The sequence below is a fragment of the Artemia franciscana genome, unplaced genomic scaffold, assembly GCF_032884065.1.
Source record: "Artemia franciscana unplaced genomic scaffold, ASM3288406v1 PGA_scaffold_47, whole genome shotgun sequence".
Classification (NCBI taxonomy): domain Eukaryota; kingdom Metazoa; phylum Arthropoda; class Branchiopoda; order Anostraca; family Artemiidae; genus Artemia; species Artemia franciscana.
The window spans coordinates 1,402,888-1,425,932 of record NW_027062688.1 but is presented as its reverse complement, the minus strand read 5'-3'; the positions used below and the strand labels follow the sequence as shown (position 1 = coordinate 1,425,932).

Here is a 23,045-nt window from a genome sequence, read left to right as displayed (position 1 = left end):
AAATTTAAATCTTATGTAAAGGTATTCTGAGCTTGACTGTTTCCCTGGGTACTCATTTCCTCCAAATAACTCACTAAGGTAGTTTTAATCAAGCAAAAAAAAGAGGCTTTTTAAAACAGTTTCTATAGTATAGTTTATATATATAATTTATATAGTTTATATAGTATAGTTTATATAGTATAGTTTATATAGTTTATATAGTATAGTATAGTATAGTTTCTGTTTAAAACAGAAACTATGTGACAACAAATGAAATTTAGCCCGGAATTAATTAAGGAAACACATAATACCAAATTTACAAAGTTTTCAAAAGTGAATTTCTAATTACTTCGTGTTTCACCAATTGGTATAATTGAGAAGAATAGCTAAACAACACAAAAAAATCATTTCTGTTTGAATACTCAATATTTTCTAAAAAAAAAAAAAACGCTTATATTTAAAGAATATACAAAGCATGCTATACTTTTTGGTTCGGAGCATATCTTCAATTGACAACAGATTTTTTTTAATTTCTTGATGGATCTTTTTGATTTTTTCTTTCGATTTCATTTTGGAAATAAATATGAATAGCCTATTGTTAAAACTTACTTAAAACTCGAGTCAAAACGTTATTCACCCAAGAAAGCCTTCCAAAATGTTGTGACCTATGTGAATGAGAGTCCATGTACTAGAAGAGAATTTCTCGAAAAAAAGGAAAAAATTTTGAAAAAAAAGCGTTGTTTTCGGCTGTTCCACATTATTGCACAATTTATTACAATTACCGTTTCAAATTTGATACAAATACCCCATAGTTAAAGTATATAAATAATTCTGGTTTACATTAAAACAGTCTTGTTAACTTTCTGTCATTTTTATGAGAAACCAGTAAAAATTAAAATATCATGTCCAGCTTACCTGGAAATCCACGAGGTCCAGGAAATCCTCTAGGTCCCATTTCACCTGGATGGCCAGGTAAGCCTGGAGGCCCATCAACTCCTTGAGGTCCGTCATGACCAGGTGCACCAGAATCACCCACTGCTCCCTTGTCCCCTCTATCGCCCTTATCACCAGGTAGCCCTGAAAGTATAAGATAGACTAAAGTTCAAAATACCACTTACTTTTGAGAAAAAGAACACTAAAAAATATAGTTTTTTCGTAAGTATTTTTCAACAATCATATCGCGTTGGCTGACAGAGCACGGGTTTCAGGAAGGGGCCGTCATTCTCCTATGGGGAATAATTTATGTTTGTTTTAAGTGCTCGTATTGCTTCTTAATTGCATTTGAAAAAATACTTGCTTGGTTATTTGATTTCTTATTGTTTTTCAAGTCATACCTAGACCTATGCAAGATATATAGCCCCCAAGGCTTGCTGTTAAATTGAACAGTTAAGTATATTTAATTGATTGGTATTTTCCTAGATTACTAGATACAATTTCTCTGATACATAGCTTTTTCAATGCATGTGACAGGTGACTAAAGAAATCGAATGCCTTTGAAAAAAGAAAGAAAGACAAATGAATACCAGAAGATTAGTTGGAAAGAATTTGCTTGGATAAAGATTGGGGAATGAAAAACTAAAGTTACGAAAGTATTTTCCCTTTATTCTGTAAATCTAGCAAATTTTCTGGGGCGTGTACTTTTGTTGGATAATTTCAAATTAACCAAATTTTAAAAGCCAAAATGTCTATAGTACTATCAAATCGTTATGTCTCAGTTCTGGTTAATGTAAACATGAGTCACTCCTTACATAATACATGCTGACAAATAACGGTTTAATTAAAACTATTATTATAAAAATTAGATTAAAATAACCATTATTGATGAGACGTTTGGAACGAAATAATGAAAATTAAGTGAACATTTAGTGTATAAAGAATTTAATTCCTGGATATGTATGGAATCTAAGATTTCATTAAACATAACGTTTTATTTTAGATTTCTTAATTACAAAAAAAAAGTTACAGCATAGCACAGATAACCCTTAGAAAGCCCAAGGGTGGGCATACCTCTGCTCCTGCTAGACTTGATTTTTTTTTTTTTTTTTTTTGCTTTTTACTCTTTTACGATTTAAATATTTATTTATATTGGCGTCTCTCATCTTTAAGTCTAATGTGATGATATATTTTAATTTCTGCTCGTTTTGAATTTAATTTATATATTGGTAGGAATATCTGGTAGGTAAAAGTTTGAGCTATTATATAATTTTATTTCTAATTTGCTTTGGTTTAAATTTGGTCCCTGAATTTTCACTGACAATTTTTCTTTTGGAAAAAATTTGATTGGAAATTAATTTCTGTTCTTTTTTTATTACTAAATTTATATTGTTGGTTACTGATGCTAATATTTTTTTTTTTCAGTGTTTCCTGGTTTTAACTTTAGAATTAAGAATTTCAATACTTTATGTGAATTTTGTATTTGTATTCTGTGAATTTTAAATGAATTTTGTATTTCTTGCCAGATGAAAGAAAACGGATGCGTGCTTATTTATTTTTTAAATTTGTTTTCATTAATTTCTTCCAGTCGTCTTATCAATAATGGTGATTTTAATCTATTAAACAGGTAAGTGTCAGCGAATATTAGCACATCCCCACTGCCTTGAAGGGATAGCATTATCAGGTTTCCCAGATTTAATAAGCATTATGCTGAATATTTTCAATCCCTGAAGTCCTCCTTAAGTTGCTCCCTCGACTCCAAAAAATAATTTCCCCCCTTCATAAATTATGACAAATTGACACCACTACAGAAAACTTCACTGTTCTCCTATTTGGACCTCATCTACAGTATCACTACGTCTGATAAATATCATAACTCAAATAAAATTGTATCTTGTACGCAACTTCGGTTGCAAAAAAAGAAAGAAAATTAGTTCAACAAGTAACGCATTTACTATCTCAGGAGAGCAGGAGACAATCGCTCGATTATCACAAGACTGTATTACTATTGGCACAAGACTGTGACAATAGAGTCAAACGCAATTATAGGATTTGATCTGATTATGGAAAATCAGACTTATTGAATTTGGAAACTTGGATCTCAACTTGAAAAATCTTGAAATTGAAATTGATTCTGACCTGGGCCATTTTTTTCCGAACCGTCTTGAATTACTTAGTCGAAATATTACCAAAAGGTTTTGCACATAGAGATGAAAGAATATACAAAGTAGGGATGTCAATCTTTTCTTCTTTCATTTTGCTATTGCGAAACATATGTGTTTTTGTTAGTAGTATGTTGTCCAAAGTAACTTAATGCTGCAACAAGAAAATATATAACGGAGAATTTTCAAATTAAGAATCAAAAAGAAGGAAATCTCGATTGTTAAAGTTCAAATACCCTTTATAGGTTTTGTTTACACAGACTAGATCTCAAATGAATTGCCCAAGATAACAATGACACACCTAGATAATTTAATAGAATCATATCCGGTAAAATTATAGTTTTTTCTTAGAAACAAAAATCTTAACGTTTTGCCTAAAAGAGCTCCTAAAACCCTAGTGGCACTACGCTAGTGTATTTAAAAGAGCTCTCTAGGATAAACTCTAGCTCCGATCAGGTTCATTAACTATATATGAAACTTGATTTTTTTGTAAATATTTTTGGGACTTGTATAACCTATCTTGCCCTTTAACAAAATGAACGTTTTTGTACGTCTCTGGTTCACACTACCACAATTTGAGGTAAATACACAAATAAATAACATAGACGTACCTGGAAGACCTGGAGGACCCTGTTCACCCTTCACGCCAGGTGGCCCTGTTGCACCACGCTCACCGTCTCGGCCTGGACGACCACGACGTCCTTCTCGGCCTTGTAGACCCATCATTCCTCGTAGTCCTCTTGGGCCCTTAGGAACAAAATAAACTTCTGAATACGCAAAAGAAAACAACAGAAACAAGAAATCTTTCTTCACAAAACTACCACTAGTACTCCTAACAACTCACTGCAGCAATCCACTTGAGGATTGCGCAGCAGCATATACTCATACTCAACCAAAATCCTCTGAAGGGTTCCCTTTTTAATCCCTCGCAATAAACTTTCATTTTCTTTGCATCCTTTCTAAAACCTCCCCATGCATTCACTGGTGACCTGCTTGGCCTTAGATGTGCAGAACGGGGGGCAAAGTAGTAACCCTGTTCATTGGCAAAGTAATTGCTGCTCCAAAAATTTACATAAATGTGCTTTTTATATCTTGTGGAGGCATTTTTTTTACCCTTTTGGTATCCAGGAAACCCAATGGGAACTCTCTTCGTGGGAGTCTACCCACTATTTATTGTCACCTTTTTCTCAGTAAACTATCCGTGCCCTTATATGCTTAAAAGACTATGAAACTTGGAATCTTAATTGCAAATTTTTATCATAGATTTTTTCCCAAAATCGGTAAACCCCACTACATTTCGAACTCTGTCTCGTAGGTAAATGACAGGCTTTAATGCCTTATTTGATTACAAAGCCCCATACACACTCATTTATTAATTCTTACATAGTTGGGGAAATGACATTAACTGGAGTTAATTAAGGAAAATAAAAGGAATAGGCAACAATTTTTGCTGTGACTGCAGCGTCAGATGTGAACTAATAAAAATGTGCTCCGGGTCCACATTAATAGAAAATTTGAAAATGTGTTTCAAAGAAAGCTGCCAACTGGGATAGATCTCTGAGCCCACCTTTGTAGAAATATCTGATATATCTGACATTTCATTGTCAAGGCATCCTCTTGACCTAAACTCATTCAGTACGTTTACCAAAATCTCCCCAATTTCCCCCAGCGTTAGTTTTTAAAACTTACATCTAAGACATACAGCTATGCCCTTAACTAAGTAATATAGCATAGCTGACATACTTCATTTTCAGTCCAAGATTTTCAGTCGCTTTTTCGACTTTTTGTCTAGTGAACCCTGTACTCGTTTGTATATTTTCTTCTTTTCTTACCTGGTATATAGCTTAGAAGTCACCGAAGCAATTGTCTGTTGTATTTCTAGCTTTTTTTATACATAAATTGTCCTGTAAAAGGAAGCGGATTCTTCTAATATTGTGTAAACATATATGTTTCCTGAATATAGCGCCCTTTTGGTGATTAAAAGAGCTCAGTTTATGGGCAGATTGAGATTTAGAAACATGCAAATCGCACTCATATTAATCGTAACTTTTTAGTTATAATCTTAAAATTACGTATAATTTCAAGATAGATTTTGTTCTAGTGATGAGCGGACTTACCGGTTCGCCAACTTCTCCTTGTTCCCCTTTTTGTCCGTCCGAGCCAGGAGGTCCTGTTGGTCCAGCTATGCCTGTTAAACCTTGAGGACCCGGAGAACCTTGCATTGACATCTAGAATAGAAAACAATATTTGACGGTTGATAACTACTAAAAAAGTTACTAAATGTATATCACTATAACAAACATATTTACTTCATCCTGTCACCTCTTTGAGGGTAATAGCTGACAGTCAATTTTGATGGCTATAACTAAATAATTTTTTCATAGAAACCAAGGTTTTTCATACCATGGTTGCTTAATTTTGGGTTGCAAGGGGGGAGTGTTTCGGAAAACATTAGTGAGAAAATAATAAATCGGGGACGGACCAAGATCTCAAAGGCACGGTCTGGGGGGCAGAGATTCAGAATAGAAACATTTTTTCTGTAGGCCTAGAAAATGTATTTTTAAAGGGTGGATTATTTTGAACCCAAATAGCCTACGTGCTAAATTTTTTAGACACATTTAAAAATTAAATGTTCTTTAGAAGGATATGCACAAGCAAGATAAAAAAAATTCTTGATAATCACCCTTAACCACTGAGAATGTAAAACCATCACTTTTGAGATTAAAAAAAAAAAAAAAAAAAAAAAAAAACTGATAAATTTTTCAGGTTCTAAAATCTGTCCTTTAGCTAATATCAGGTATGTAATAAAATTAACCCCTGTAACTTGTTAAGACTAATTATCATGCTACAAAAAAAAATAGTAAATCAATGTTGCTTTGCAACATAATAAATCTAGTAGCTTTCTTCTTCCTTTTCCAGCGGTCATAATTCCCGATCATACGGCGTCTGCTTGAATTACAGTTAGAGTAAATGTAACTGTTCATCCTCTTGGGTATCGTTATTACTTATAGACCAACAAATCACTCTGGAATGGAGACTATCAATCAATTAAAATATCAATTAAAATACCTTGAAACACAGAGGCAGGGAATTTGCTTAAAAAAAAACTTTATAACCAAACCTCAGTTCATTGTACTGATATTTAGTTGAATGTTTAAAGTTTTGGGCTTAAACATAAGCCAAATATTGTAAAAAATAACAGTGATAAGTTACCTAACACTAAATAAAAAGGCAGCAAGTTCGTTCATAACTGCGATCTCCGTAATTTTCTTAGAAGACACAACACAAGTTAAAAATTCTATGGAAAAGGTTAGCTAATAGAATACCAACATTTCAGCAAAAGAAGCTTAAATTTGTATGTCATACATGACAGCCCTAATACGTATCCGGCACACATACCCGCCAAAATATGCCACAATAAATGCCACAGTAAATGTATCGAGTTAAGCGTAAAAACACTTAATTATACTTCGTTAGTTGAAATTGGTAATAAATTATCTATGAATAATCGTCAAAAAAATAGTTGACCACTATGCCCATGTTGAACCTCCAACTCGAAAAAAAAAACATGTTTTACTGATATTTCGGGCACTTCACATTCAAATTATATATTTTATTAGCCACCCAACGAAACGAAATTCTTACGTACGTGGCTGAGGATATATGCTGTGTTTATTTTATGAGCTTTGCAGAACTTTATAGCTATCATTAGAAAATAAGATATATAACAACATAAATACTTCGAAAGAGGTTGGAAATTGAAAGGGCTAATGCCTTTTTAATAGTCAAAAGCGATTGGAGAGCAACTAACCCCCCTCCCACGCCTATCATTTCCTCAAACACATCCAATTAAAATTTTAAGAAAGCCATTTTGTTCAACGTAATTGAAAGATCCTGAAATTATGTCTTAGAAAATGAAGACAAACGTAACAAAAATGGATATAGACACATTTTTTATGCGTATCTTGAGTTTTTTGGCGTCAGTTTTCCGAATTTTCAATTCGGGATATGAATATACTTTTTGAAACATGAAAAAAAATACGGTAATGGACGTATAGCGTATATATTGCATGTTTTTCAGAAGCACAGCAAAAGGACTGCATTCAGGAAAACGAAAACCAGTTAAGAATTCTATATTAGTGAATTTGTGTCATTGACATGAATATACCTTGAACTAATTAACAATTCAGGATACCTTGAAACAATAGCTAATCAAATTAAAACTCCATCCAAAAAACATATGAAGCTAGCTGACAAAAAGAAAAGATTATAGTAAGGAATTTTTTCTAAGAAACTGTGTTCCAAACCATTTCCGCTCAAAACGACTAAAAATGAAACAAATAACAATAAGCCTTGTCACTCCTCAGTGTGACTTTACTATTATAAAGAGATATACTTGTGGCTTTGTTAGTGTTGGGCATAGATAGGGCTACTAGCACTAATAAGTGTTCAGACCTATGCATCAGTTGAACTGGCATTGTGTTTAAAGAATATTTGTGTGGAAATGCCTTAGATATACATTTCCTCTCAAAAATGTCAAGTAAGAACTCAAAAATTTATTTTCTGGTCTATGTTCCTTTTTGCTTTATAATGTGATTCTTGACTCTTGTTTATTGAAAATATGATTGCGGAAAATTCTACATTTTTGTCAGTGCTGCGACGCTGAAAGGTGAAAATATGTAATCAATATGTCAGCGACGCTGAAAGGTGAAAACATGTAATCAATATGTAAAATATATATATATATATATATAAATATATATATATATATATACTAGCTATTGGGGTGGCGCTTCGCGCCACCCCAACACCTAGTTGGTGGGGGCGCTTCGCGCCCCCCCAAGCCCCCCCCGCGCGCGTAAGTCGTTACACGCCATATTAGTTACGCGCCATTGTAGTTGTGTCCCTATGTCCCACCTGTGAAAATAGATATATATATATATATATATATATATATATATATATATATATATATATATATATATATATATATATATATATATATATATATATATATATATATATATGTTTTTAACTACGTAAAACTTGCGAATATACAACATTCTTTGCTGTCCCATTGTCTGTGCATATAAATAGATTGTCAGGTTTACCGACTCTTGAACATGCAACATATAATGGTCCATGGGAAAACAATCCGTATTCAGATCTATACCTCATGATTCTAATGATTGCCCTTGAGCTTTGTTGATGGTGATTGCTAATCAACCATTCCCTGTCCCGGTCGTCATTTATATCCCCCTGTGCCCCCCGGCGTCCCCGTTGTAGTTGTCTCCCTGTGTCCCGGTCGTCATTTATATTCCCTGTGTCCCGGTCGTCATTTGTATCCCGGTGTCCCTTTCTGTATATACATTCGTTTTTTAGTTTTGTTTTTCTCCTTTATTTTTTTCCTTTTTTAGTTTATTTAGATTTTTAGATTTTTTAGTTTTTTTATTAGTTTTTAGTTTTTTTTTTCTTTTTAGTTTTTTTGTAGTTTTTACCTTCTTTTTAGTTTTGTTAGTTTTTTTTTTTTTTTACTTGTGTCCTGGTCGTCATTTATACTCCCTGTGTCCCGGTGCTTTGTTGATTGCTAATCGAACATCCCTTTTGTCCTGGTCGCTTTCTCTTTGAGTGCCGTCATTTATTTTTTTCGTTTTTAGTTCTTTTAGTTTTTACCTTCTTTAGTTTTTTATTTTTTTCCTTTATTTTTTCTTTTTTAGTTTATTTAGATTTTTAGATTTTTTAGTCTTTTTATTAGTTTTTAATTTTTTTTTTCTTTTTAGTTTTTTTGTAGTTTTTACCTTCTTTTTAGTTTTGTTAGTTTTTTTTTTTTTTACTTGTGTCCTGGTCGTCATTTATACTCCCTGTGTCCCGGTGCTTTGTTGATTGCTAATCGAACATTCCTTTTGTCCTGGTCGCTTTCTCTTTGAGTGTCGTCATTTATTTTTTTCTTTTTTAGTTCTTTTAGTTTTTACCTTTTTTAGTTTTTTTTTAGTTTTTTAGATGAAAATTTTTTTTAGTTTTTTCCTTTTTTTCTTTTTAGTTTTTTATTGGTTTTTACCTTTATTTTAGCTTATTTTTCAGTTTTTTCCTTTTTTTTAGTTTTTTTTTTAGTTTTTAGTTTTTTTAGTTTTTTACCTTTTTTTAGTTTTTTTTAGTTTTTTTAGTTTTTTTGCTTTTTTATTTTTTTTTATTAGTTTTTAGTTTTTTTGTAGTTTTTGCCTTTTTTTAGTTTTTTCAGTTTTTTTTTTAGTTTTTAGTTTTTTACCTTTTTTAGCCTAACCAGGATTTGAACCTGGGACCTTCATTCTCCGTTCTGACACCCTCTCTCACCGAGTGACTACTCCAGCATGTTCATTTTGGTGTTTTAAATGGTATATTATTAACCAAATTTTGAACCTGGGACCTTCGTTCTCCGTTCTGACACCCTCTCTCACCGAGTGACTACTCCAGCATGTTCATTTTGGTGTTTTAAATGGTATATTATTAACCAAATTAATGTGTTTTACAATATACTAAGCATCGTCATAACAAAAATGACAACTAATTTCATGACGTCAGCCGACACAGAAACATGACGTCACCTGATCCACAGATCCACAGACAGACAGACAACTTATTTTTATATATATATAGATAAGTATGTTTTAAAGATGTATACATTAATATAATATATGGTATGTAAATATAACACTACGATTAAAAAGAAAATATATAGGCAAATCCATGAGTAATTTCTTTTACTTACCATATGCTGGGACAGCATTTGCCTGAATTGTTCAGTCTGAGCGTCTGGTCCTTTTTCATTGCCTTGCATGCTTATCTAGAAAAAATTAAACAATTTAGTGTACAATTTTAATGAATTTTAAATTTTGAAAACTCAGCACTTTATTTGAAAAGGAACTTCTGGTGCCTCTTTTAAAAGATGTTTTAATGAGGAAGACAAGGAAGACAGCATACTACCTAATGTTCAGCGATTTTTTCTATTTGTAACCGGTTTTTATCAGGAAATCATCCTTTATGTAAAGTTTGCACGGAGGGCAACTAGTCCCCCTTCCCACGCCACGTTCCAAAGATCTAAGATTGCTATTTTGTTGAGTAAAATTGAAAGGCATACTATCTATGCCTTTGAAGATAACTTGACCCCCAAAGCCCCTGGAGAAAAGTGTTTAAGTTACAAAATTTGCCCATTGTTTACGTACAGTATTTGTTATTGGGAAGCATACATACATTTTTTGGGTGGGAAGGGAAGGACGAATTTTTTTTCTGGGGGAACTTTGCACGGGAAGAATTTTCCAGGGGGTGAACTTTACTGGAGAAACTGCATACTGGGGGAATTTGCCAGAATTCCTGTATGAAATTTCTTTACATGTCTGCTCTCTCTTTAATGAATCACTTTTACGTGTGTTGCTGTTAAGGGTGACTGTCTGGGGTAAATTTTCACCAGGATTGAATTTTTCAAAGGATATTTCCGCGGGGAGGACAATTTTTCCGTGGAGGTGGAGCCAGATTTCCCGGTGTTATCTAAAAAAACGATCTAAATATAAATAAAAAAAATATTTTTCCCAAAGGAAAGTAAGGAGCACTGTTAAAACTTAAAATGAACAGAAAATATTGCGTAGACGATGGGATTGCACCCTCCTAAGCACCTCACTCTTGACGCTAAGATTTTGTCCCAGTTTTTTAAAAACGACTCCTGCAATACAAGGGTTGATTAATTAGAAGAATAAGCAACTTTTTTTAGATACCAAAAACTTTACCATGCAGAGTCAGGTGTTGAGGATGGGGACAACCCCCCTCTTATGCGTAATAATTTCTATTCGCTTTAAGTTTTAATATTGCTCCTTATTTTCAGTTGAAAGAAACTTGTTTTTTACTTAATTAATTACGAGGAGTTACCTAGGATATGACTGCAGTTGGCAATTTTGCTATCTATTCACCAAAATGTCTAGTTTGTACAGTAAAAATAGAAAGCTTGACAATATTAAGCGAACTTTGTTCGGATTCATTTGCACAAATTTGTGACAAGGGTAATATAATAAGTTAGATTTTTCCGTCTTGCGTCATAAAAGATTTTAAAAATGTGCTTGCTTGAACTTCATCTTTAATATAGAAAGTGACTTGTATTAATAATTTTTTTGACAGGGATGGTTCAAAAAAGGTTTAACCATAGAGACACACAGACGGACAAATTTTTGAAAATCTTGTGACTGAAAAAAACTCTGATTTTATTTTTCTATTTTTTAGAGGCTTTAAACTTTGTACAGATAAACTCACAGATTTCATGGAGAAGATGCAAACAGAATTTTAAGGTAATGAGGCTAATCCTACGTTTCCTTCATTTCCTGATAAGAAATTTCTTTATGGAATGAAGTTATTGGCCAAGGAAAATATGTCACTGACCTAAACACAGGATACCGATGAAATTCGTCTGTTCTATTTAGTTTAATGCTAGCTTTGGCCATTGTTGTGGCTTTAGTATGTTGTAAAAATTTGAATATTATAAGTTGTTCTGGTAGAAAAAGTAAGAACTTTAGAATTTGCTCAATTTATACAGTTCAGATTCTTTACAGCATAATTTCCAAGATTCCTTAATTAAATATCATGAATTAATTCAGTTTATTCAAAAGAACTGAAGACCAGGAAGTATAAGAAACAAGGTATTTAGAATCCTATGTTGCTAGAATAATCATGAAATTCTAGAATTTGAATAAAAAAGTAAAACATAATAAACGTGATAACACAACTTCTTTCAATTCATTCTTTTCGTTTAAATCAAGTAAATTCGATTAGACAAAAAGACACAATAAAGAGGCCACTTATGTCTTAACAGCCTGTGTAGCTGAAATATAATTCAAAATTCCAGCAATAGAATAAAGATCAAGAGGAACTAGACGAACAAAATAATTCAACTGCTATAATTATACCTTAGCATTATAATTCTACATTTTGACAAGCAGAGGACCAAAAATAGAAGAACAAAAAAATGAAAAAAAAAAATCTAGTAACTAATGATCTTATTCGGGATAACTTTTGAGCTAAGACAAAAAAGACAGAAAAGGAAACAACAAAAAATGAAAGCTATTAGTAACGATTGTTAGCAAAATTCTTGTACATATTTTTATGATTCTTCTCGAAAATAATATAGTAGATAATACTTCGCCCTTCATCTGAAAATTCTGACCAAGAAATAAAGGCAAGAAACGAAAAGAAATTACTAGGTGTGTGGTGTATTGGCATGCTATTACCAAGAACCTCATTCTGAAAGCCATATTAGGAAAATAATTATGGTAAAAAAAAAGACAAAATAAAATGAAACAGATAATGGATATAAAATAAAATAAATATTTTTATGTTATAAAACATACAAATTGTAAATGAGATAATAAAATGAAATAATAAAGCAATCAACAAAAAAACTAGCAAATTCAATTATTACTTACAGGTATCATAAAAACGTGGCCAGGAGGACCTTGAATACCAGAAGTACCGTCTATGCCTTCTCGACCTGGCTCTCCTTTTTGTCCTATTGGCCCTTGTGGACCAGGGGGACCGATTGGCCTGCAATTTGAATCTTGAGGTAAAACTAAACATACGTGTACATGTTTTAGACAAAGTGTTAGCATTACCAATTAGATTATGGCTCACCCCTCCTGACGATTGTTATTTTATTTTTGTTAGAGCTTGATGGAATGACTGGAATTTAAATGAAACATCAACATTACTACTGTCGGTTACTCATTATTACTGTCGGTAGTAATCATTCCTGAAGATCATGCGCGCCGGCAGGGGGGAAGGGTGTGCAGGGGCCATGCCCCTGGATATTTGGGACTATAAAGTAATTATAAGGAGACCAAAGAAAAGAGAGCACAATAGGGAAAACACTGGAAAAAATGTTTGCTATCCCATTATTGGCTGTCTGCCAATAGATTTTGATCCTTCATAAGGAAAATATAAGCTATAATTTATGAATGAGCGACCCCTTTTCAGTTTTCCGCAAACATTTTTTTAATATGATTTGGTTGAAGCAACAACAACAAAAAACATCAAATTCTTCATAGTAATGAATGATAAGTAAATAACGATCCTTGTCAATAAAGAAGGTATATGAGCCTAACTATTGATAACCTTAAATCAAAGAATCAACTTCTTATGGTGATCCTGAGTTTGTATTTATTTATTTGTAATTAGTGCAGTTATTAGTACATAAGAAATTTCGTAAAATTATAGAAAACTCAAGGAAAACAACTTAATAAGGGGCAATTTCAGTAAAAATATGACGTTAACTTTTGCTTGCTTTGCAAGAGTATCCATGAGCTGATACTTGAAACCACTATAATCAGAAAGGTTTTCCCTGAACGGAGCGCTGAGAATTTCTGTGCTTCTCTCTGAACAGACACGCTTTTTGTGTTTTATTATCTTTTTTTCCAAAAGTGAATGTATTTATCTAAGAGTGATTGTATAAAAGTATCAAATATATTAGTTTTTGCATTCAAAATTGAATTAATATTTTTTATTTATTTTCTTAACCTTAGTTTTAATTTTTTACTTTGAACAAACTGCTTTGATAGTGCGTTACTTGTCACAAACACTGAGTCTAAAGGCATTAAATATTTTGGTGTTTAATAACCAAGTTCAAAACTGTCGGTACTTTCTAAAAATATCCGTTCAACGCTTCGGCATTGCTCAACAGAAATGAATGCTGGGAGTTTATATCTTAGTTTTGTAAGTAGCTTATTGTTTTATGTATTTTTTTTTGCAATTACTTACTTTTTTTATATATACTTTTACTTTAATTGACATACTTTTTCCATTGCTTTGAAAAAATGTTTGTCTCTAAGCGTCATTAAATAAAAACACAAAAACAAATTGTTTCAACTGAAAGAAGAAGCAACATTAAAACTTAAAGCGAACAGAAATTTTTACGTATATAGGGGGGAGGGGTCACCTCCTCCTCAACACCTTGCTCTTCAAGCTACAGGTTTTTGGCAGGAAAAATTTGCTTATTGTTCTAATTAAATGACCCTTGTGTTTCAGTAGTCGTTTTTAAAGTATTGGGAGAAAATTTAAACTTTAGCATAAAACAAAGGTGTTGAGGAGGGGGCAACCTCTCTCAAATACATAATAATTTCTTTTCGTTTAAGTTTTAATGTTGTTCCTTTTTTCAGTTGAAATTTTTTTTATTTTATTTAATTTCGTATCATTTTTTTAAATAACACCAGGATATCTGACTCCACATCCACGGAAAAATCTCCTCCTCACAGAATATCCTCTTGACAATTCAATCCTGGCAAAAATCTACCCTGGACAATTACCTTTGACATCTGTTTAATGAATGTTTAAGGACTGGAGTGTTTCCAAGTTGTTTTAAAATTGTAAAAGTTATTCCTGTCTATAAAGGTGGAGATAAAAATGTACTAGGAAATTATAGGCCCATTTCTTTATTACCAGTAGTATCTAGATTGTTCGAGAAATTGATAGTTAAAAGAATGGTTGAATTTTTGGAGAGTAAGTCATTTTTTAATCCAATTCAATTTGGCTTTCGGAGGGGTTTATCTACTGGGCATGCTGTTTTATGTTTGACAACTTTTGTGAATGATGCGTTGGATAATGGTATGAAAGTCGCTTCTGTTTTTCTTGATATTGTAAAAGCTTTTGACTGCGTTGACCATTTTATACTCATTGCCAAATTAGAAAATTACGGTTTTAGAGGACCATTTCTTGAATTACTATCCTCGTTTTTAAAAGAAAGAACTCAATATGTACAACTAGGAGATAATGTTTCTTCAGTCAGTAGTATTAAATTTGGAGTACCTCAAGGATATGTTCTTGGTCCCCTGTTATCTCTAATTTTTATAAATGATTTATGTAGAGCTTTTAATATGATTTCGTATGATCTTGACATTGGATGTGACGGGGAAAAAGTAATTTTGCGGATGACACTCATAACTGTGGCTGCACAAACAGGAATTCAGCTGTTGAGTCGTATTAGTTCTTGTCTGGAGTTTGTACAAAATTGGATGAAGCTTAATAATTTAAATTTGAATTAAAGTAAATCTTGCTTTTTATTGTATGGTAGGAGCTCAAATTATTACCCTTAGATAGACAGACTTAATATTGCTGATATGAGTATTTTAAAAATAAATTGTACAAAATATCTAGGAGTTTTAATTGATGAATGTCTCAGCTTTAGAGAACATATAGATTATATTAGTCTTAAACTCGCTAGGAATGTTGGCATTTTAAGAAAGCTGCAGTATATTTTCCCAAGAGATATTTTAAGAACACTGTATTATTCCTTAATTCACCCTCATCTGCTATATTGTTGTAATGTTTGGGGTAGTACATTTCCTTCTAATCTCGAGTTTTGCAGAATAAAGCGCTTCGAGTGTTATATGGTGTAGGTTTTAAAGACTCGGTACAAAAGAGGTATATAGAATGCAAAATCTTGCCTTTAGCAGGACTTATTACTTTTTATCGAAGCCTGTTTATATATAAATATTTTCAAAATTGTTTACCAATATGTTTTAAAAGTATGTTTGAATTAGGAAGTGATATTCATACACATTCTACGAGACAGTCCGATATAATTCGTCGTCCACTTGCTATTACCCGTAGATCTCAATTTTCTACTCGGCATCTAGGACCCCATGCATGGAATTGTTTACCTACGACTTTGAGAAACATGGATAGTTTTCTTGAATTTCGGCGGAATTAAAGCTATTTTGCCTTAATATTTATGGTTTTGATAGTTGAGTGGACCTCAAGTGGAGCTAAAATGTTGGGTTTTGTTTTTGGCGATACTGATCAAGTGGTTTTAGTTTCTTTTTCTTTTGTCTCTTTTGAAGTGTAATTCCGTTCCGATTGAAATGCAGGGTAATTGATTTTTTCTTCTTCTTCTTCTTTTCTTTTCTTTTTTCTTTTCCTTTTCTTTTTAATTTTTTCTTCTTTTTTCTTTTCCTTTTCTTTTTAATTTTTTTTCTTCTTTTTCGTATTGTTTTTATTTGTATGTGTATTGGGGTTGTAAGCCCAGACAAGCTTTGCCTCGGGCCATTTGCTTGTTTTGGTTTGTTATTTATATTAATAAACCCATCTTTCTCTCTCTGTACATGTAAAATTGAATCGATAAAGAGAAAGCAAGACATATACAGAAATTTCTTAAGGGCGTTCCCCATTGAAACTTGCCTCTCCATAGAAAATTCTCCCCGTGCAAAATCCACCCAGCAGAAAATTCATCCTTCCCTCCCCGCTCAAAAATGTATGCATACTATCTAATAACAAATTCTAGACGTAAACAATAGGCAAAGTTTATAACTTATAAAACTTTCCCCAGGGGCTATAGGGTGTCATTTTGTCTTCAAAGACATAGTTATTTCATCTTTCAACTATCCTGAAGAAAAAAGTTATTTCAAAATTTTGGTCAGATGATTCTGGGAGAAAAGTAGCGTGAGAGGGGGCCTAGTTGCCCTCCAATTTTTTGATCACTTATAAAGGGACTAGAAATTTTCATTTCCGTTAGAATGGGTCCTCCTCCGATGTTCTATGCCTACTTCACCGATAAGATTATCCTTGGGGAAAAACAACAACAAATAAACACGCATCCGGGATCTTTCTTGAGAAAAAAAAAATACCACACTTTTGCAGATATGAGCTTGAAAACGCAAAAATAGGGTTCTTTGATATGCTGAATCTGATGGTATGATTTTCATTAAAATTTTATCACTTCTAGTGGGCCTTTCTCCCTTTTTGAAAATTAGACAAATTTTCTTAGGCTCGTAGCTTTTGATGAGTGAGACTATTCTTTTGATATATCTATTGGTATCAAAATTTTGTTTTTTAGAGTTTCGGTTACTATTGAACCGGATCACTCCATATTTACAGTTTGCTACCACGAACTGTTTGATTACCCATCAAAATCGAAACAGAGATCATTTAAATATTGATCTTTTCTTCTGCGTTACCAAAAGTATTGTGTTCGTAAAACTTTAAGGTTTCGTGAAAGGTAATTAAAGAAATAGAAAAGTTTTTCAACTAAAGTAAGGAGCAAGTTAAAACTTAAAACAAAGTGAAAGTAATCTGTATATAAGGGGGACTGCCCCTTTCTCAACACCTTACTCATTAAAAAAAGTTTTTAATGCTTTGGAAGATCTCTTTTCTTTCCAATTGCAAATTTCATCAAAAAATCTGGACAAAAGCCAAACTTTACAGTAAAGAGTAAGGAGCCAAGGAGGAGACAGCCCCCTTCATATAAAGAATCATCTGTTCAAATAGGCTTCAAATCTCAGGATATTAGTTTCTTCTAACTGTCCTCACCATCGAAATTTTCAGCAGACACAGCTGCCAGGTTATGTCCTCCATCGACTTAGAAAGGTAATTGACACATATATATTCATATTGGGCTAATGAGACCCAAGGACGCTGATTTTCTGAGGTATACTTCGCTTCTTCGACCATTGCACCAAAGTATTTAGATACATGTGAAAACTTGTGGAGCAAGTAACTGACGCCCAAGAAGACCGAGGCAATGAACTTTCAAGGGTGTCTCTTATTTCTAACTCCCGCCTACCTTGTGAGCTAAAGCATGCAAAATTATCTTATATCATGAGGATTGCTTGAAGATTTTCACCCTCTCACCCAGAGTTAAAGCGAGTAAAGCTTCATAATTCCTTTTAATGAAACTGGAGACAAGATATTTGATAATTCATCATGCATCTTAATTGGAGACAAAGTGTGTACGTTACTCACCAAAAGGGGCTGGGGACAAGCTTTTGATCGGGGGTTAAAACAGAAAAAGAGTGTAGGTGACCCAAGAGGGTTGGAATCGGAAGGTATGGTGTATCTATAAGACCGTATCCAGAAGAGGGGGCTACCAGGTTTGTCCCCCTCAAAATTTTTGTCCAACTCTTGCGTCGTTGGCTCTGTAGTTGATCTCACGAGAGACAAACTTTAATGATTATTTTACAAAACTAAAGGTCATTACAATTTGCGATCGCATGATCAATTTTACCAAATTTTGGAATGTTTATTGAATAATGTGATTTCTCTTGCTTTTATGACTACATTTAAAAAAAAGAAGCAGAATCCTTGTCGAACTTACAGAATACAAAGAAAAGTTTCTTGCTTAAAATCCAATAAAAATTAGATAATAAATTTAGTTTTATTATTTTAAAAGGATATTTATTTTTAAGTTGATTTATCCTTTTTACTCAATTTTCTTCAAATATCGGCAGATTCTTTTCTGCAAAGAAAATAAAATTCTGATCCATACGTTATATCAGTTGAAAAATCCTAGAGACGTATCAAAAATGGAAGTTAAAATATACAAAACACTTTCTGATCAAAAAGCAGAGAAAAATAGTAGAAATGTAGACGTACCAGGGTGAGAACTTAGGATTGACCCCCCAACCCCATCCAAAACAAAATTCAAGTTTTACCGAATTTTCGGCCCCGTTTTTTTCCAATTATAATATCTATTTATTTTTTATTACTGGGGTCCTTATAGAAAATATCCTGGGCACTTTTCTGAGAAGACGCATAATAACTGATAAAACATTAATTTTTGTTTAGATATTAGTTGAAAAATTATCAATGATAAACCAAGAAAAAAAAATTGATTTACGTCAACTAGGCAGCATCGAGTGTGATATTTATCATTTTTGCCATTGATTGGTTGATTTCCCAACTTATTTGTAAATAAACAACTGTATAATTCAATATAAAAGAAAATGGAAATAAAATGAAAAAATAATATTATTTATATTTTTTATTTTATTCTACAATAAATCATAATTAATCATTCATCACAAATAATTAATGGTTAATCATGAAATGAATAAATAAATAAATAATGAATTTAAACCAACAGATAGTTTTAATTGCTTACCCTTTTGGGCCTGGTGGTCCCATAATCCCATAATAGCCATTTATATCAGCCGTACCATTTACAATTGTTGGCTGATAGCTATCTGACTCCTCCTCTGTCTCCTAAAATGAAAATCTAGATAGAAAACAAAGCGTGAGAATGAATGAAATGAATAAGGGTCAAACCAGCTACGGAAACTACTTATAAAATTCAATGATATACTATTGAAGTTACAAATCCTCTGTCTGCTAAAATGGAAATATAGAACGTGAAATGATGCCTAAATAGAAGTGAAATAAAAAAAAAAAAAATTAAGGATACTTATGATGGAAATGGCTTATAATTGTAACGGCTAATATAAGAAAGTTGAAATGAGCTTTATTTTTCGTGGCTTGGACCTATCGCTTTTGAATTATGCTGACGATATTCTTAATTTGGGTAGAACCCTGGCTTTCATAGAGAAGAATTTTGCAAGTTTAAGTGAAGAGTATACCGATATTGGTCCAAAATTCAATCCGAGTAAGAGTAAATGTATTAAGTTCAATTCTAAACGACCAGGTTCTGATAGTACCACAGTCACTTTGGGTGATTCTGATATCGAACTTTCGTCATCCCTAACTTATCAGGGTTTACCCCTTGTGACTGACCTGAACAGTATATGTGCAGGGCTACTTGGGCATTTCAGCACGAAGGCTAGAACAGCTTATGGACTACTAGTTAATGCTAAAACACGTTACAGTAAGAATGTTTTGGCTAGACTTCATAACGCTTACATAAACCCTCATGTCTTAGTCCTAGCTCTTTTTGGAAGCTGTTTACCATGACTGATTTACGGAAAATCCGTAAGCTTATATTACAAGCATGCAAAGTATCTTCTAAATCTTCCTCTTTGGGCTCGTAACCGCAAAGTTACGCAACTATATGGTGTTACTGATCCATTTCTAGCTGTGGACCAATGACGTATTGAATTTGGTTCATCTCTAGACCGTAGCCATACATATTCTAGTGCGTTTATTTAGTATCGTTTATCATAGTCTGATTTTTTCTCTTCTCTTTTTTTCCTTTACTCCATATGGTCACTTTCGTATCATTTTATATGGGTCAATAAAATTATTGCTTGGTTAATTGATTGTAATGAAACTTAAGACTGTCAATCTAATTAGAGCCCTATATTTCCTGAAATAAAGACTTGGATCGGAAACAAAAGCTGAATGTCAAACGGAATCACCAAAAAATAGAAATTTTAATTGAAAAAAATTAAAATATTTTTGATTTTTATAAAATTTTATTGTGGAAAATACAGTGACTAGTCTAAACACTACAACTACTACTGCTACTACTGCTAGTACTAACAACTCACCGCAGCACCAGGAAACCTGAGACCTACACAGCTACGCACACTCCTCTCCATCCCAATCTATTTAAAGCCTCACTCTTTACAGCTCACCTCACTTTACAGCTCACTCTTTACTCAAAGCCTCACAGCAAGTTCCCGTTTCCCTTAATTTTTGTTTATGACCTCCTCCCATCCCAATCGCGGATGATCCACTTTTCGCTTAGAAACAGACAGCTAGATAGGATGGATAATCTTCGGCAGTCTGTCATCCTTCATCTGCAGAACGTGCCCTAGTAATTTCAACCTTTCTCTCATTATAGCCCTAGTAAGCGGGATTGAACAACACTTTTCATACAGCCTACTGTTTGAAATAAGCCGGGTAACCAGAACAATCTGTAGGTGATTTCTCTTGAAAAAATCTAGCAAATTTTCATCCGCTTTTCGGAGCGCCCCCATTTCAGAACTATAATTGACCATATTTATCACTGTAGCTTCTAACATTCTAATCTTGGCTTGCAGATTAGTCTTTCTATTCATCCAAACTTTTTTTTAACTCTGAAAAAAACACCCTGAGCCTTGGCTATTTTACTTTTAACATCTTCACTGCTCCTATCGTCTTTACCAATAAAATATCGTCTTTACCTATCGTCTTTACAATTTTACCAAGGGAAAGTGACACTTACTGCATGATCAATATTTTCGTTACCCAAAGTCACACTTCTATCTTCACTTATTCCTAACCTTTAGCGACCTAGTCTTCTTAAACATTAATTTTCAAACCTATTCTAGCCCCCTGAACTTGCAAAACTTCTAATAAGTTCATTCATTTTGCTCACACTTTCATCTAAGAATCTTAAATCATCAGCATAATCTAAGTCCAGGACAGTTTTTCCTCATTTGATTCCATGTTCCCCCAATGACTTCCCTGTCCTCCTTAAGAAAATGCCCAACAAATTGATCCATATAAATGGGGATATAACATAACCCTGCTGAACTCCTGATTTAATACGAGACCAAATTTTCACTTTTAGGTTAATAACTGAAAAGTGCCTGAGTTATCAAACACCTTTGGTCCTCGGTTTTATAGATTATGCGCAAGCGTCCAATTCTGTTGATAGAAGAGCTTTAGCGAAAGTCTTATCCTTGAATGGTATACCAGACAAATACATTAAACTTATAAGAGCTATGTACAAGAATAGCACTGCTGTGATTAAGGTAGGAAATGAGGTTAGCAGCTGGTTTCATATTAAATCGGGAGTTAAGTAGGGTTGTGTAATATTTCCCTTTATATGGATCATTTTGTTGGAGATTTTCTTAACGGGGACAGGAAAGGCAATGGGGAAACATGGAATAAAATAGGTAGGAAAAACTTTGCTGGACTTAGATTATGCTGATGATTTGAGTATCCTAGATGAAAGTATGAGCAACATGAATGAACTTTTAGAAGTTTTGAGAGTTTGGGGTATATAATAGGTTTGAAAACTAATGTTAAGAAGACTAAATCACTATGGCTAGGAATAAGTGAAGATGAAAAGGTGACGCCGGGTAACGTAAAGTACTGAAAAACTTTAGCGTAAGGAACGAGGTATCGACGAGGGGGTGAACCCCCTCATATACAGAGTTGCTAATGGATCATTTTGTTGGAGATTTCTTAACGGGGACAGGAAAGGCAATGGGGAAACATGGAATAAAATAGGTAGGAAAAACTTTGCTGGACTTAGATTATGCTGATGATTTGAGTATCCTAGATGAAAGTATGAGCAACATGAATGAACTTTTAGAAGTTTTGAGAGTTTGGGGTACATAATAGGTTTGAAAACTAATGTTAAGAAGACTAAATCACTATGGCTAGGAATAAGTGAAGATGAAAAGGTGACGCCGGGTAACGTAAAGTACTGAAAAACTTTAGCGTAAGGAACGAGGTATCGACGAGGGGGTGAACCCCCTCATATACAGAGTTGCTAATGGATCATTTTGTTGGAGATTTTCTTAACGGGGACAGGAAAGGCAATGGGGAAACATGGAATAAAATAGGTAGGAAAAACTTTGCTGGACTTAGATTATGCTGATGATTTGAGTATCCTAGATGAAAGTATGAGCAACATGAATGAACTTTTAGAAGTTTTGAGAGTTTGGGGTATATAATAGGTTTGAAAACTAATGTTAAGAAGACTAAATCACTAAGGCTAGGAATAAGTGAAGATGAAAAGGTGACGCCGCGTAACGTAAAGTACTGAAAAACTTTAGCGTAAGGAACGAGGTATTGACGAGGGGGTGAACCCCCTCATATACAGAGTTGTTTCTTTTTGTCTTAAGTTTTAATGTTGCTCCTCACTTTCAATTGAAAAAACTTGTTTTTTTTATTTAATTTATGATCTTTTTTAAATAATGCTGGAAATCCGGTGCCCATTTCATGGAAAATTCTCTTTACCCATAAAAAATTCCTACATGGAAAGATCCCCCCGAGTAGCCCTCTCTCTCTGACCCCCCAGGCACATTTGCTCGGATCAATTTTCCCCCCTAATGTTTAAGGTACTCTTACTTCCGGAAATCTATCAGTTCAAGATTAGATTCTCTTTTTTTTAACTTTCAAAAGTGGACATGAATACAAACTCTAAATCTACGAATAGGAAATAATGGGAATGGAATTTCCTGAATAAAAAAGAAATCATTGAAAAAGAAATTAGGGATTAGCGTTTTTTATAATGATATTCGTACTATGACTATGTAGGTCAAATCGGTTGGATTGTCATCATGGAATTCAGTAGAGGGGGAT

General features: G+C 33.3%; 2 protein-coding genes across 2 annotated transcripts in view; both read right to left on the bottom strand.

Annotated features, from left to right (window-relative positions):
• Positions 1-23,045, bottom strand: part of LOC136041864 (AP-1 complex subunit mu-1-like) — a 381,890-nt gene that overhangs the window by 246,215 nt on the left and 112,630 nt on the right. The window lies entirely within an intron of this gene.
• LOC136041863 (collagen alpha-1(V) chain-like) overlaps positions 1-23,045 on the bottom strand; it is a 209,722-nt gene that overhangs the window by 98,410 nt on the left and 88,267 nt on the right. Inside the window, exons 6-11 of the mRNA XM_065726642.1 lie at positions 18,955-19,055; positions 12,515-12,632; positions 9,820-9,894; positions 5,192-5,302; positions 3,686-3,821; positions 895-1,056 (exon numbers count right to left, since the gene is read on the bottom strand). Coding sequence (XP_065582714.1) covers positions 895-1,056; positions 3,686-3,821; positions 5,192-5,302; positions 9,820-9,894; positions 12,515-12,632; positions 18,955-19,055 — 703 coding nt within the window. The remainder of the gene's footprint in view (positions 1-894; positions 1,057-3,685; positions 3,822-5,191; positions 5,303-9,819; positions 9,895-12,514; positions 12,633-18,954; positions 19,056-23,045) is intronic.